Below are 17,168 nucleotides of genomic sequence, written 5' to 3'. Positions count from 1 at the left end.
TGAATGTTAATCGTTGCATGTAAAAGAGCCCTGAGTATCAGGCCTGCATAGTATGCAAGCCAAAGGGTATATTTTTCTTTGACTATAGAAGGAAGCTGCATATCTTTTAATTAGGGTTTATTGAGTTATTCCAAAGTCAGTTTGTGAATTTTTCTCAACTTATATAAGGTTTGAATGAAGGTATATACTGTTGTTAAAAAAGAGTAATTAAAAAAATGTGAAGTGGAAAAAAGGAGTAATAGGCAGAGCTGTATCATGGAAATACATAAGAATGCAAAACCAGGAGTTCACACAAGGGGCACTGTTATATCATGGTATAAACAAGTTATTGTCACCTACAAATAGGTCATTTTGTGCCTCATTAGAGCCGACTGGCAGACTGCAATGCCAGCTAACAGACGGCAGCACATCTAAAAACCCAATGGAATTCCAGGAATGTTCTTGGCATGGGGCTGAGAATAAAAAAAGTGCTGCATTATAGTTACTGCAATTAATAAATTGTTGAATGGTTGGGTGATAATAACATCAGAATTATTTTAAACTAAAGAATATTAAACTATTACATTATAATATAAATGATGTTAATCAAATAATTGTATTTTAAAAACCCCCAAACCAGTGCAAATTATCCTCATTAAAGCCAATTATTCCTAAACACATAATTTGGTAAATGACTTCATATTCTCTGTAATTAATAAAGAATGTGAACAATGAATCAGCTTTCATAAAGCACACGTGCTGGAAAACAACTTCCTTCACTACAATCAGAGTTAAATAAAGAACAAGTGAAGGGGTTGGCCTCATTCTACTAATATTTATGAAGGTATATAGATAACATTATATCAAGAGGAGGAAAAAATCTCTTATTAGCACGTTTGTAGAGCATCGTCCCTCCAAGTGCACCATCCCGCTCACTGACAGCATGGAGCCATCATCCATGCCCACTGATGGAGGGACAAGTTACCCGATTACATCCAGCAGTGTTTTCCTTTGAATAATGCTGTGCACCGCCTATGCACATAGCAGTATGAAGCTTCATAGTCTCCATGTGCCGCCATGCATATGTGCCGAGCTATGTACAGGGCAGGGGCGTAACTATAGAGGATGCAGGGGATGCGGTTGCACCCGGGCCTATAAGGCCTCTCTTCTCCATATAGGGAACCCAGTACTATGAGTAAAGCATATAGTTGGGGGCCCTGTTACAAGTTTTGCATCGGGGCCAGGGAGCTTCAAGTTACGCCTCTGGTACTGGGCTATCTCCAGCAGTCCCATTGACACTGAATGGAGCAGCAGTGCACTTGTGCGACCTGCCCTCCATTCGCTGACATGAAACCAGAAAGTAAGGAGGACAGGGAAACGGGAGTTGCTGTTCTCAGGATTGGTGGGGGTTCCCGTGGTCATACCTCCAACGATCTGTCAGTTTTCATCCATCCAGTGGATGGGTGAAGAGTTTAAAATTTTGTCACTTAACAAGAATACCTCTTTAACAATTCAATTAGTTCATACGTAGATGAGCACCACCTTTTTGCATCCTCAGTAATTTTGTTACAACCTGTTTATTCTGTACCTTTGTTACAACCTGTTTATTCTGTCTAAAAATTAATTTAAAAATCTTTGAAAAGACAAAAAGAATGTCACAATTTTTTCCTGTCCGATTCATATGGATTCTGACAGAAATAGGAAGGCAATTAAAAATGGAGGTATACAAACGTACAGTAGAGACCCCCGCGCCTCTATTGGAGCCCTATTATGATTTCATACAACCAAATTGGAAAATTCACACTTGATGCATATTTCTCCAAACTTTTGCAGAGTAACAACTTTATGCCCTCAGAACAGTTGGTTCAGATTTTCAATAGCTTTTTATTAGCATAATAAGAACAAAGAAGATTTTAGAATGCGTTAATGGAAGGTCAAAAATCATTAGTGCCAGTAGTTCTAAAAGTGCTAATTTGATATTTATTAGATAATTACTCATAGTTTTCTTTTGGGTAAAGTAAAATTTTGCCAAGTAAACCTTTCAGACTCTTATGTGTGTTCTCATCCTATTTCTTAAGTACCCAGGGGGTAGAGACAATATTAGAATTCTGAATATATTATCTTCTCCCGTCTCTACAAAGAGACATCAAATGAAATTCAAGATTTATAAGAATTAGCTTTCTAATACTTACTGTGGCATGCACCTACACGACACGCTCGTACAAGTGCTGGGGCAGTAAGTCCGCGGCACAGTGACCCATTAACAATGACCACTTGTCCTTTAGCTGTTATCTTCTGACAAAGTAGGGTCCTTCTCTGGACTCCAACACCACATCTTGAAGAACACTGCATCCGCAAATATAAAGGCAGAAGTTTAACATTCACATCCTAAATAAATAGTAAGGTTTATGTTTCACTACATAGCTATGGGCAGCAGAAGGATACTGATATACACTGACATGCCAACAGTAATGGGACAGAAAGTAATATCGGGTAGGACACTCCTCTAGCCCGACAAAGTGCAATGAATCAACAGAGCATCGATTGCACAAGTGGACAGAAGGCATCTGTATGGATGTTCAGCCATGCCATATGGATAACGACCTGCAGCTACGTGGTATTTCTGGGTGCACAATTTTGGCTGCCAATGGACCTCTCCATCGTATCTCATAAATGCTCGATTGGGCTCATGTTGGGTGAACATGCAGACCACACTATTTGTAGGAACTAGAATGCTTCTCGAGCCAATTCTGCACAACTTGATCCCAATGGCGCGATGCATAATCCTGATAAAATATCTCATCATTGTGGGGCCTGCAAATGGTCACCAAGCATGTAGTGGGTACAGGTCAATCACGCGTTTAGACAGACCAGTGGTCTCAACCGATGTCATGATAACACACCCCAGAGCGGGCGGGGGAGAGGGAGAAAAGATCTCCCCTCCGTTCCTCCCCGCTCTCCCCTGCAGCTCCCCGCTCCGTGCCGGCACCCGAATCTTCAGGGACGAGCACAATGATACTCGGATAAAGCAAATTACTCGAGCGAGTAGTGCTTTTCCGAGTACGCTCGCTCACCTCTATTAGGCACCTATGTGTGGCGACTGTGATGTTCACTGTGGGTGGTAATGCCTTTTATAATATATTCATTATACACACATGGAACTGTAAATCAAGGAATGTTAAATTCCTGCACAATTTGGAAATGAAATGTCCCATCCATCTGGGCCCCTTGATCATTTCTCTTTCAAACTCTTATAATTCATGCTGTCTTGCATTAAGCATGCTGGCCAGTGTTCCAGCTTCACTCACAAGATTACAGCTCACAACTTATGCAAGTGTGGGCATTCCCAAGTCATCGTCTGATGTAACGACACTTCAGAATCAATTTACATACTGCTATCCCGTGACTTTTGGCATGTCAATGTACATGGATGTGGCCACTCTTAACCTTCAATGAATTTTGATAATCACCCCTATTTCTCATTATAAAAATTCAATACATTCTTGCACAAAAACAGGGTAATGCAAAGTTTTTTTTTCAAAGCTATTCAACTTTTGCCACTCATCTCAAGATATCTCGAGCCAACAAGGTAGGCATGCAAGGACACATCAGTATATATATATTCCCAAGCAAACTATGAATTAAACTACCTATTGCTTAGGTTAAATTTGTTTAGATTGAAACCATGTCAGCTGCCTAAGCAAAAGGTATCTACTGTATGTACTAATGTCTCTATTTGTATTTTTTAGTTCCGACTAGTTATAAGCCAGGAGCTATATTGGAGCATGATATTCCTGATAGAAGCTAAGGTGATCAGCGACTTCTTATTATACCTCACTACAACTTATTTCTATACACCTATGAGAAGTAAGAATAAGGAAGGTGGGACTAGATAGAGCTATGACTATAGTCAGGCCATAACAGGGCCCCCCTACCCTATGTGGCATTTATAAAACTGGTATATTCTGATGCAGTAAAGGGGTCTTGGGTCAGCCACTGGCGTAACTATAGAGGGTGCAGGGGATGCGGTTGCATCCGGACCCAGGACCCTTAGGGGCCCATAAGACCTCTCTTCTCCATATGTGGGCCCTGTTACAGGTTTTGCATTGGGGCCCAGGAGCTTCAAGTTACACCTCTAGGGTCAGCTACTATCACTGCATCTCCTATAGCTATGCCACTGCCTACAGTACATACAGAAGATAAGATCAAAGCAATCAGTTGATTTTTAGACTTTACATGAATATCATTTTTAAAGGTGGTCATCAACCCTAAAAAAAACAACAATCTAATAGATTTTAGACCCACGATGGCACTAATGATACATATATCACTGACCTTGGACCACTCTCCTGTTATTAACTGCAGGGGACAATCAACTTTCCCGCAAGGTTTCTGATTCGAAGGCTTTTGCATCTGGCAGAGCTCCTCTGAAAGCTTCATAAAACTCCCATTAGCCAACAACTGTTTGCAACTCACTTTGCGGTTTTGGACACCTCCTCCACACGTCCGAGAACACTGGGAACACAAGCACAGCATTGTTCAGGCCATCAGTATCACTTCAGTCACACGGTATTACATGGCGCAAGTCAACTGCACGACACAGAGCAAAAGGATCTTTACACACAGCAGTGTCACTTCCTCAGACACTTCTTAGGAATCGTATGGTATGCAGCCAGAGTCCTCTAACATGTTATCTAATAGCCTTACGGCGATGGGCTGCATCACTCCTGGCTCCGGATCAGTATGGATTATTAACGCTATGTCAACATTCGCGTTTAGTCATTTAAAACTAAGTACAAAAGCATAAATAAATATACACAGGACTTCCAGCTGCAAACAGCTATCACCTCACATTGCAGTAATCCAGTAATCACTATGTGTCCCTGTACAGGAGTATTAAACTGCAAGGGAACATCAGAAGAGGAAGGATCTGAGGCTTCGACACACACTATGAGCTTGAGACAAGGTTTGCTTCTTAGGTATTGTGCATTAGCAATGGTGATTGAGCTAATCTACTGTAAATAGGCGTAAAATAAAGCAATAAGCCTTCATGTAGCATGACAGGTTACATATCAACAGCGACATAGAAGCGGGTGCCAGCTGATGTCACAATGTCAGCTCGGCCCATGTGACCATGGTGCCAGTGCATGAACCCTCGGTGTCATTCAGCACCAATCTCTAAACATCTGCTTCTGCGGGCTTGATTGGTTGGCGAGGAGGTTGTTTCCCCAGCCAGTCAATCAGACTTTATTGTAGTATATGAATTCTGGCCCTTCCTCTCCACAGGACGCTGGTTATTCCACTGTACGTGGAGTCGTGGTCAGGTTCACGTTCGCCTGGTGCTAAGTCTGACAAGCCCATGGTGTCCATAGCTATCATTCTGGTGATACATATCACCCCCCCTCCATCTGCCCGTACCCATGCCTAAATCCTGCACTACAGGAAAACTTATTTGTAGCCCCCTAGGCCACTCTCACACATCGCTTTTTACCATTACTAGCGCGGTGCCCCGAGTGCCGTACTAATCGTGGTACAACGCTCTCATTGGTTTTAATGAGGTTACTCAGACCTGCGCTGGAACGTGGTGTTCCCAACGCTGTGATTTTTCAGAGCTGTCTGTTCTATTTTTGTGTTTTCACGTTTTTTTTAAACGCACCTCCTCACTCATCACAATGATGGGGTGTATCAAAAAGCGCTGTCAAATGCTGCACCATGCGTTCAAAAACGCAGCTCAAAACTGAAGTAAAAATGCATTTTCTGAACGCACGTGTGAGAGTGCCCTTAGGGTGTGCTCATGTTTATAAGCGACAGATAGATTGACGAGAGAGACAGATTGATAGATGAGAGCGACAGATCGATAGATGAGAGAGACAGATCGATAGATGAGAGAGACAGATCGATAGATGAGAGAGATAGATCAGACCACTTCTTTGTGTGAGATGACCAGCAGGTACGGAGATGCTGTACACTGTGCAGAAGTGCAGGGGGATGACATCATAAGCATCTTCCTCTGTCCCGTGCCGTGTGTGTCTGCCTGCCTCTCTCCATCTCCTCTTATCTGCCGCACATAGAGTGCATTACCAGCTACGTTGCCACAGACAGTAATGCACTCTATGTGCATTTGTATATGGTGGAGGGCGACCTCTGGGCCCCTCAGCACAGGGGCCGGGTCGCCATTGCAATCCCTGAGACCATGGACGGTACGTCATATACAATTGACTTCAAAAGGATATACACCTGGTTGTAGACATTTTATAGTTGTATTAAAAATCATTGTAACTTTAGTTTTCACCTTCACAGTAAGGAAAATTTAAAAAATGTAAACTTTATAAAATTAATTTAAAAATGGCGACACTAACGGGCAACGAACATAAAAGGGTTCCAAAATCCAACTGGATAGGAACGATGCGAGGAGTGTATGAACACGGGAAACCACTTGATGCTAATGAAGCTAATGGTCGTATGTGTGTATATTAACTCCAATGAAAAGGTCCATAAACTATGTTTCTGGATTTCACAGTTAACCCAAACTCATATCCTAATGAACATGCATGAGTGTCTTAAATGTCTCATAGAGACAACTTGTTGAAGACTCTAGAGAACGGCGTAATGACACATTGACGCTCATGTGATATCTTTGCTGATGTGGAATTACTGTGGACTCAGTAATGACAGTAGAGTTTCCTTCTCGGAGCACAGCTCTAAAGGAGTACTACTTGATTATGAATTACGTAGGTGTGTTAGATTCAAAAGAGATAGAAAGTTTTTTCCTTTCATAATGTTAGCTCGACGCGTTTCTCCGCCAGATAGCAGCGGTTCATCAGGAGTACTTAGATTAGAAGGAACTGATTCGCTAGAAGGTTAAGCTGGACTGTTTGCTACTATCATGTATCAGTCTATATGTGCTAAGCTTGAGGTTGTATAAGTGCTAGAACACAACATGATAGCTAAAGAGAGATGACGGTAAGCTATTATATTGTTGTTCGATGAGGTCACCAAAGCAAATGAGGAGAAGTGCCTCTTGCATAAACTGTGTCATACAGTGCTGTGTAAATAGCTAGCACTGGTTATCTGATTATTGAGTTGGTGACACTGATACGTAGCAACTCTAGCCTCAGAGAAGATGAATAGATATGTAGTACAAAGACTTCTCGTAACTGGGAAGACCACTTAGATGAGAGTGGCTTGCCAGCATACAGAGTATCAGTTGGCTCTAGCTTTCTAATATACAGCACCTAATAGTGGTGCAGATTCAAAGCTAAGGCTGCAGCCAGTAAACTCCCTTAATGCTCAATGTGGCAATAAGAGGAACCAGCAGAACGAATCAGGTTAGAGTTGGCTCACTAAACCTTACAATAACCCAAGGCTTTAGATGGTTGGCCCATATGGGTTGTTATAGCAGGTAAGAGAGCATGAGAAACATAGTGCTAAGAGCAAAAGAGCAGAGCCTCCGGCCTGGATGGTAGGACGGGGCATACACAACTTCAGTTTTCAATAGAGTTTAAAAGACAAAGTACACCGCTGTACAAATTGGACAAATGGTTGAACGGCGCCGTTTTAGGACAGAATCTAACATTGCCGAATCAACCCTATTGACTATAAAGGGGTACGTTCCTGTTGTGCTCAGCTGCCCTGCTTTTAACTGGCAGGAAAAGTGCTGCATGCAGCGTTTTTCTTCCAGTATTCTGTGCCAGATCTGCGACAGGCCTCCAACCGTTGGTTCCAAGGCAGATTTGAAATCACTGTTACTCTATGATGAATTGACATTAGTGAATATATGAAAATACCTGTTGCCAGTCCTCTGCATGCCAAGCTGGGGGGCAGTCAATCTGATTACACGGTTGCAGTGCTGATGGCTTTTTACCTTCACACTCCTGCTCAGAATTATTGTTAGAGTCAGACAGGCCAGAACAGTGAACGTCTCTTGTTTGTATCCCGACCCCACATGTAGCCGAGCACCGACTCCAGGATCCGGCATGCCATCTGTTTAATATAATTACAATTATTATATCAATGGATTATACTGATCATACAGTGTAATTCACTTCTATGATATTGTTACCGTTTATATGGCTAATTCCAACACTGTGGGTGCTCTCATACGTGCAGGTTTCACTCAGGTTTCTTAATCAAGTATGGATCATAAAAGAAGAGAAAGTATAAAAGACATACTAATTTTCTTCTTTGAATCCTAATTTTGTCTACAAATGTGCAAAGCAAAACTTACACGTGGGACAGCACCCTAATAATGACTCCAAATAGAGACAACTTGTTAGTGTGTAACACATTGTACAAGTTATCAGTCATCTGTGCAGACATTCTTTCAGCTGTACATGAAGAACTGCATTGACATTGTACTTGTCACTGTATTTCTATAGAAGTTTTAGAACAAGTTTTCTTGATAGGTCCAACTTCCTTATGTCTAGACAGATCTGCTAAGAATTGAGAGACATCTAATCTATGTACAGTCTATGTATAGGTCAACAAGTAACACCAAGAAGAGTCACCTTAAATAGCTTATTATATGCACTAGTGAGTAATAAACTTAACTAGAAATATTCAAATTAACCAAATAACATACAAAGGGAATACATTCTCATGTAATTAATTTAACCTCTTAGTGAAGGAGCCCAATTTTGAAAATCTGATATTTGTAACTTTAACATAGAATAACTCCGTAAAAGTTTTGCATATCCAAGTGTTTTTGACACTATATTTCACCACATATTGTACTTCATTTTGGTGGTAAAAATAGACCAATAGAATTTGTGTATATTTATTAAAAGTGCCAAAATCGGGAAAATGTTAGAAAAAATGTAACTTTTTAATTTTTGCACATTTTCAACTGTTGTATCTCAAATATTTGCAAACATACTGTACAAATTTTTGATAAGATATACATTTCCATCTGTTTACTTTATTCTGGGCGCAGATTTGAAAAATTTTGGGTTTTCTTTAACCATTTAGGAGATGTACAAATTTAACATTACTTATCAACATTTTGAGGAAAATGTTGTTTTCTGGCTATCCTTTGGATAGCGGCGATCACGTGACCAAGGACCACGTACTGCGGTGCCCTGTGAAATCTCCAGGCTCTTGACTACATTTGGCAGCCAGGAGCACGGGCAATCTGTGGCTTCTGCGAATGCGTCCACCATTTTGGTGATGGGCGCATTCGCGAAAGCCGGGGTGAGGTCCGCAGATAAATCCGAGGGCCTTAGGTACATAAATTCATTCTCTCTCATGGAGAGAAGAGCGATGCAAAAGAAGAGCGATACATTTTCCTGCATGCAAGCGGAAATCGCAGCATACTTAATTTTTAGGCAGATTGCGTGCGGACGGCTTTTATTGAAGTCAATAGTAGCCAGCTGACTGACCTATGGCCCTTTGCAATCATCTTTGTGGAAAGGTCGCGGGATCCGCGTCATCGCCTAGCGATGGCTCGGCAAAAGCTGTACCATCCATGTGTGCTGGCCGGACCATCCGCAGTACAGATTAAAAAGATTCCGGACAGGTACGCTGGGTCACTGTCCAGGTACAGGGGTGGATTCCGCATCATTCATGTACAGGCGGCTTATGGGCTAAGTGCATTGTCCTGAAGCTAATCCTATTCTTCTTTAGATTACTGCCTTAACTAATGAATGTTGCTTGACTATCTACTACAGCCATTATTGGGTAGACCACTCATGCAAATATACCCTCTATCTAATAACTGCTTTTATGGTCCAGGACGACACACAAGCCTGAAACAAATGTCTCTACAAGTTTCTGCATATTATTTGTAAATGGAAGCTGATGGAAAATGTATAAACATATTAAAACAAAGGCGTTTTTCCACTTGGACTGAGCTATTGGAGATTATACTGAATAGTGTAGCATATCAAGGAACTTCCCTAATTCTTATTATTTAAATAAGACAAACATAAGGCATGAAAAATGTAAATCAGATACAATCAGATCCATGAAATGCAAAACAAACCAAATTAATACAGTTACATTCCTTTGGTCTGACACATGATGTAGGTCTGGCGTCAGTGAGTAGTTCCAAAGTTCTGATTTCAATCTGGAAACATCCAATGGTAAATAATTATGATGATCTGAGGGCAGAGATCCAACCTTTGAGGAAGCGGGGCTGAGCAATAAGCAAAATCTGCAGTGAAAAATGCAATTTCCCCATATTCTGTCCTACAGATATGTCATTAATTTTATAATCCCAGAGAACCCCTTCGAGTTTTATTTTTGGTTAAAAAGCCACCGTTTTTGTTGTTGTTTTTCATGCATTTTTTATAAGTACAAAACAGAAGTGGATACCAGGAGGAAGATGTATAAGTCCTTCTCTAGTCCTTCCTTTATATATTTTTCCTAGCTTTTTAATCCACTTCTGATTTTTGCTACAGCTTTTTCCTCCACAAAACAATGTGTAAAACCACTCTAAATGTTCCTCTACTTTTAGGTTAAAGCTTAAAGGGGTATTCTGGGCTCTTTGAACTGATGACCTATCGTCAGGATAGGTCATCAGTAGTTGATGGACGGATGTCCACCTCTTGTGTCTCCCGTTTATCAGCTGATCATCCAGCCTACTGTCGAGTGCAGCGGGCCAGATGTCATCATCACTGGTTATGGCAGGAAGTGGGAGCATCGCCTTCACTATCGTGGAAATCAATGCAAGTGCCATGTTTCTTTTATACTTTGTGGTTCTCTTACGGTCAGGAGCCGGACAAACAGCTGATATACAGGGGTCCCAAGTGACAGACCCTCGTCCATCAACTACTAGAGAACAGGCCACCAGTTCAACAAGCCCAGAATACCACTTTAATCACTATATAACGTTTTACAAATTTCTCCGGTCATTTGAAGAAATTTATCATACATGACAGTGTCTCTCTTCTTCTCTGCCCTGCTCTGTCCTTTCGTTCTACTCTGCAGATAGAGAGTATGTGAGACCTACATCAGCTGATAGGTCATCAATAGTTGATCAGCTGGGGTCCGTCTCTCGAGACCCTAGCGGATCAACTGTCAGTGCCACAATAAACAGGCATCGCAGTGGAAGCTGCTGCTCCGCCCCCTGTGCAGTGGCCAGTGCCTGTAACTGCAGGGACAGCTCCCATTTAATTTAACAACAGCTGCGTCAGCAGTTATAAGCAGTAGCTTCTGTTCTGACCAGTGTGTAGTGACGCTGGTAACTGGTGCCTACTTAGCTGATCGGCCGCGGTTCCAATCGATGAACCCCAAACAATCAAGTATTGATCACCTATACTGAGGATGCGTCATCAACAGATCAACAGTATTTCCCTGGAAGAACCCTTTAAGGGCTTTGTGCCAGAAATATGGCATTAAAAAGTTGCAAATCATGACATACGCTACAGCTGTAGAATAATTTGCAATAGATTGCTCATTTTACACTTCACCTAACAAAAGTGATGATAAAAGCAGGCAGAGCTTAGTGGAAGGGCATGGCCTCCAGCAGCCTGACACTTTTACCATAATTTATTCCAGAAACTAGCATAAATTATAGCGCAGATGTTTGTCAGTTCATAGCCGGCACTCATTTACATTTCTGACACACAGACCGCAAAATATGCACCAAACCTATTAAGGGGCATGTACCTATTAAATGGTTTTCCAGGCAAAATGGGCAATGGGAGCTGCGCTGGGAGTTACAATTGCCGGCCACTATACAGCAGCTTCCACTCTAACCCAGTGGGCACCTGATCTGCTGATAGGCCAGGGTCCCGAGCAGCTCCGGCCTTAGATTAGATGGGGTCCTGTACAGCGGAAGACATGGAAAAATCACATGTGCGCCATTTTAGTGGGTTTGCTTTTATGTTGCAGTAAAAATGACATCTTATCTTTATTCTGTGGGTCAATAAGATTATGGAGATACCAACATTTTTTTTAATGTCGTACTGCTTAATAAAAGCAGTAATTTCCCCATCCTAAAAGGGTTATGTGGGGACTCACTTTTTTGCAGGGTGACCTGTAGTTTTTATTGATACAATTTTGGGGTACGTATAACTTTTTGATCACTTTCTATTAAATTTTTATCTTGGATATGGGGTGACCACAAAAAAACCCGTAATTTTGATGTTGCAAATTTTTTTCTAATGACTTTCACTGTGTGGGATAAATAATGCGTTACTTTGATAGATCGAACTTTTATGGTTGTGTCAATACAAAATATGTATCTTTTTTAACTTTTACTATCCTTCATTTTTTACATAAAAGTTTTTTTTTTTCTGAATTTTATTTTTTTTTAATCCCCTAAGGAGACTTGAAATTGCAATCGAAACAACTGCTTATACAATATACAGCAGTACTTCAGTATATGGTATTGATTTAGGCAATCTTTTAAGAAATTCCCCAGCCAAATCTTAAAGGGCAAAAATACATGTCAGTCCTTGGGACTTTCAGATGGCACCCACCTGCCCTGACACCCAGACGCCACCCTGCAATCTCATCGTGAGGGGCCATTTGGGACCCCTGCAAGCTGATTGGAGAATTTAAAAGGTTAGCAGTAGCAACTGACATTATCTCCAATCGCAGCTGCTAACAGCAGGTGTCAGCTGTCCAAGATGGCCAGCACCTGCTGTCTATGGAGTAGACATGGATCCCAAGCCTGCTCCATAAACAGACACCTGGCATGCACCACATACCTATAGCGCATATCAGGAAGGGGTTAATGATACCATTTATTGTATTTGAACGGTTTGTATTATTTTTTTTTTTTTTGAACGGCTTGTATTATTTTAATGGAGTTTTGAGATACTTATAATGAATTAAATAGTTTTTATTATTTTTTTGACACTATATGTCTCCCCCACAGTATGTAAAGCAGGGGGACACTACTTTCCCTCTCCACCCACTACAACAACCAGCCTATATCTCCTCCCACAGTGTATAAATCTCCCTACTAAATATCTCTACCCAAAAATATATATCCTTCTTATGAGTATTTTCTATACCCCTCCAGTTCTTCTTCCCCAGAGTATATGTCACCCCTGTATATATTTATCCCCCCAGTATGTCTGTGAGAAGGGTAAGAGCTGGTTTATAGAAGGGAAAGAGAGTTGGTCTACTGCTGCATTGGCTAAGGACAGCCCTGGGCCCGTGCTATGGACTTAATTATTGATGAACTATGCTGAGGATACGTCATTGATAATATTTTGCCTTGGAAAACCCCTTTAACCCTTTCCAATCCACTTTTTGACGTCTAAAGACATTCTGATTGAAGGCTGTACAGCTCTGATGTCGGAAGACATCCGGCAGGGTATTCTTACTGTAGATTACTGACCGCTCTGTTGTCGGGGGGGCCTTTCCAGCATGTCTCACACCGTAGTACTGGCTCTAGCCAGCAGATGGCGCCATTGTATAATGGCTGAAAGAGAAAGCCCCTAGGGAACCCTGAATCCAAAATTGGATTGCAAAGGGTTAATAAACTTGGTGTATTTTCTTTTGATCACTGCTGTTAAAGACTGGTGTAAAATTGCCAATCTTAAGTAAATTCTCCCCATTGTGTCTTAAGTTGATGCTCATGTCAATAACTGTCTATGATTTCCTACATTTTCACTCATGTCATTTACTACAGTTATAAGAAAAAAAAACCTTGCAAGCAGTGCTCTGATACTGTGTGGAAACCTTTATGTCGTCCTGCACCTCGCCGGGGCCTCTGAAATTGCCTTAGTAAACTTTCCAATGAACCTGTGCATCTTTCTGCTAAATGAATCTCTGCATGTCTAGCTTCTGTAATTGTATTACCATCTGTTTAAGATTACCTTTTATAAAATATCTCGGCATATTTCAACCCTTGCTTCCGTCCCTATGTTGCGTTGAAATAATCAAGGCCCATGTTTTACTGCATTGAAAATAGTAGTGAATGATTCTTTGTGGCTGAACAGTATTTGGTTATAATACAACCAAAACTGAAATAAATTATATACAGTATATAAAATACAGAGGAAATGTAAGAAACCTGTTGACTGAAATGGAACTGCAGTCTAAATACGTGTCCTGTTGAAGTTTCCCTTTTGGTGCATAGTTTCTCCTGACTCCATTTGTTGTGATAGCATGCTATTTTATATAGTACTAAGACAGACTGCAGAGGCATTTGCTATACTTACGGAGTAAAACAATGATGTTAAATTACTGTTTGGCAAATTCTGCATAAACTGATAAATTTTTTTCATAATTGATGCTGTCTTAAAGAAAACTCAGTTTTAGGAAATACTTTCGTGTTTACATAATGACATTATTTGGGTTGAAACAAAGTAGCAAAATAGATGCTGATTAGCACCATATACTATGAAAGCTAAATTTGACAAGAGTTCTAAACTATACATATACTATACAAACCATGATGGTTCGATCACACAAACATTACTTTCACTGCCAACTAAAGACACATTTTGAATAGTCATACTCAATGTTCCCTCTAGGCGTTTGTAACGAGTAAGCGAGTAAGCGCTGTTCCCTCTAAACTGAGCAAACAAATATCAAGCAGCAAATACATATTTCTGCATAACCCCAAATATAATCAGACATAATTAGCCAGGGTAGTTAATGGCGTTATAAAAACATATTTGGGGTCTACAGTAGAGTACAGTTTAATGTCTGCAAATCTATAATCCAGGGCAGTTAAGGGACTAAGGTTTGGATTCATGATGGTCTATAGCAAATGGGATTATTGCCATTATCCCTGTAATCTAGAGTAAAGATAGGGATTAACCACCCTGATGATCTAGGGCAGAGAAGAGAGTTATGATCAGCATTCCTGATTTCCAGGGCAGATAAAGAGTTAATGACGCCATTCCTGTTGTTCTAAGTATGTTATGGGGTTAATATCAGCATGCTCTGTTATTCTAGAGCAGCTACGTTAATGTCAGTATCTTTGGTGGTCTAGGAGGCAGAAAGGGTTACTGTCAATGTCCCTTGTTTTCTAGTCAAACTAGGGGGTTAATCCCAGTAGCCTTGGTGGAGAAAGGAAGGAGAAGGGGTTATTTCTAAAATCCCAAGTGATATGGGGCAGTGTAGGAGCTAGTCTTTTACATCAAGGTCCAGTGGGATACTCATCTCTCAAGCGCTAATGTTGTTGTGCTGTAACAGGAGGCTGAACACGGATGGTTCAGCTTCTTACTCTCTTCATGTACTGATCAAGAAGGTAAGTGAAGGTGAGAAGAGGAGGAAGATCTGTGGCTGTACAGCAAGGATCAGACAGAATATTCATTGAGTACTCTGCCCAATCGTTAAGGGGAGAGCTCAGGGAATGTGCATGAGAGAAGACTTTCCCTGCGCAGTGGGGAGTTGTCAGGCTGCATGGCCACACTGCTGTGCAGATTAAAGGGTACAGGTGGTTATAATGCTGGATATAAAGACATGTAAAACATCTCTTAAAGATTATTTCTAATCAACACTTAAAAAGGAATATACTGTATATCCAGAAATTAGAAAAATAGCAGAATTCACAGAAGTCTTGAATTGTTTTTTGTTTTGTTTGGTGAAAATTATTGAAAAAGCAACAACATGAAGGGTTGCCATAATGGAATTCTTTGGGTACAGGTTCAGAAACCCTCAGCGATCATCTCCTATAGTTAAGATAAGCTGCCACTGTCCATGTAATCCATACATGATGGCCATTCATTTGATTCTATGTAATACATGGACAGGCCTGTTCAACCAGAGCAAGACATGCTCTCTGTTGGCGAATCCCTATTTTAGGCCCCCTCGTACTTTAGACTGCAGTGTCAAAACTGGTTGATTTTGGCTGGACTGGACAACTCTTGCATGTGAAAGGAGGCCCCTGGTTTTCCCTGAACATCAGAAAGATCAAACACATTGCATTTCTACACTAGATACTTCTGTTTTCCCTGGAGAGAAGCAGGGGAAACATGAATACTTGGTTCAACCAAGTGCTCATGTTAAGACTAGGTGCATGCTGGTTTGATCTGGAGTGGGTGCTATGTCACCGGCTCCAGCTGGGCACAGACCCTGGGGATACTTGGGCCAAATGTTGGCAATGAGGACTCCAAGGCAGTAAGCCCTGATGGAATAGGCTTGGGTTGGGACATTGGAGGATAACCTTTATCCTGACCTTACACCTGAGGGGGAGGTAGTATACCACCACTCCATCTTCAAGTCAGTTGGGCAAATTTTTTTCGCTGGCTACTTGCTGAAGCCTTTGAATGCCACCAAGTAAGGGCGAAGGGTGGTACTGTACTCCCAGAACAATGTCAAGAGAGCGCTGGGTAGCCTATACCCTTATTATGCCGTTTAATTTGACATCTAGGGCATAGACATTGAAGCTCTAGTGTTGTCTGGTAAAGTCCAGTGGTTAAAAAAGCTGCAGAAAATTGTCCTGAAATAAAAGGAGTCCTGTCTACTGTGCTGTGATGCCAGTCAGTGACTGGCTGCAGTGAGCAAATAGGCAGCCAGCGGCACACCGCAGTCTGACTGGCTGCAGTGATCACATGCCATTACACCATATCATCGCTGGCAGCCTGTATCCAAAGACCAGTGGACAGCCACTGGAGCATCTACAGTAGATTGAACCAATAGTTCCAGGACATTTTCTACTCTACTTTTTTTTAAGCTAGTGGACAACTCTTTGAAGATCATATTGACATGTGGCAGATTTGGTGCGAATCTGCCTCCCTTCCCCGCTATGTGTCACCGCCTGAGGCAAGAGACACATCTTGCCTCAAGGTGAAGGGGCCCATATCTAGAAGAGGCCATCTACTTGATTCTGTCTGAAGTGTAAGGAAAGCACAGTAAAGCCACACTACAAAAATGATCTTCATTTTGTGTAACATATAATCCTGCAATTTATGACATTTTTCTTGTAAATTACAAAAATAAACTTCATGGATACATGAAAGTGATAGGTTACAATGGCTGTAATAAAAAGTAAAAATAAAAAGGTGCAGAAATAAGAAAGATCCATTAGTTGTTCCATACAGCAATGAAAATTGATTCATTTTCCTGCTCCAGAACTTCGATATTGTGGAAGAAAAGATCAGAATACCATCGTAAACCTCTACAAAATTTCACACAGAACGCAGTACAAAGACGTGAAAGGAAGGAAAGAGACATTCAGAGCTTATTCCTCAAAAGGAATACGTCTGCGGCAAAATCTGAGAAATGATTATGAAACCAACATGAAATCTTCCTTCAGGTTCAATATGAAACAATTTCCTGAA

The 17,168-nt window shown here is 41.1% G+C and overlaps 1 protein-coding gene across 1 annotated transcript in view; it reads right to left on the bottom strand.

The window, feature by feature from the left end:
• Positions 1–17,168, bottom strand: part of ADAMTSL3 (ADAMTS like 3) — a 398,680-nt gene that overhangs the window by 56,682 nt on the left and 324,830 nt on the right. The window contains exons 18-20 of the mRNA XM_066592680.1: positions 7,767–7,962; positions 4,315–4,494; positions 2,172–2,325 (exon numbers count right to left, since the gene is read on the bottom strand). Coding sequence (XP_066448777.1) covers positions 2,172–2,325; positions 4,315–4,494; positions 7,767–7,962 — 530 coding nt within the window. The remainder of the gene's footprint in view (positions 1–2,171; positions 2,326–4,314; positions 4,495–7,766; positions 7,963–17,168) is intronic.

Source organism: Eleutherodactylus coqui, chromosome 2 (genome assembly GCF_035609145.1).
Source record: "Eleutherodactylus coqui strain aEleCoq1 chromosome 2, aEleCoq1.hap1, whole genome shotgun sequence".
NCBI lineage: Eukaryota > Metazoa > Chordata > Amphibia > Anura > Eleutherodactylidae > Eleutherodactylus > Eleutherodactylus coqui.
This window is presented reverse-complemented; position numbering and strand designations above follow the sequence as displayed.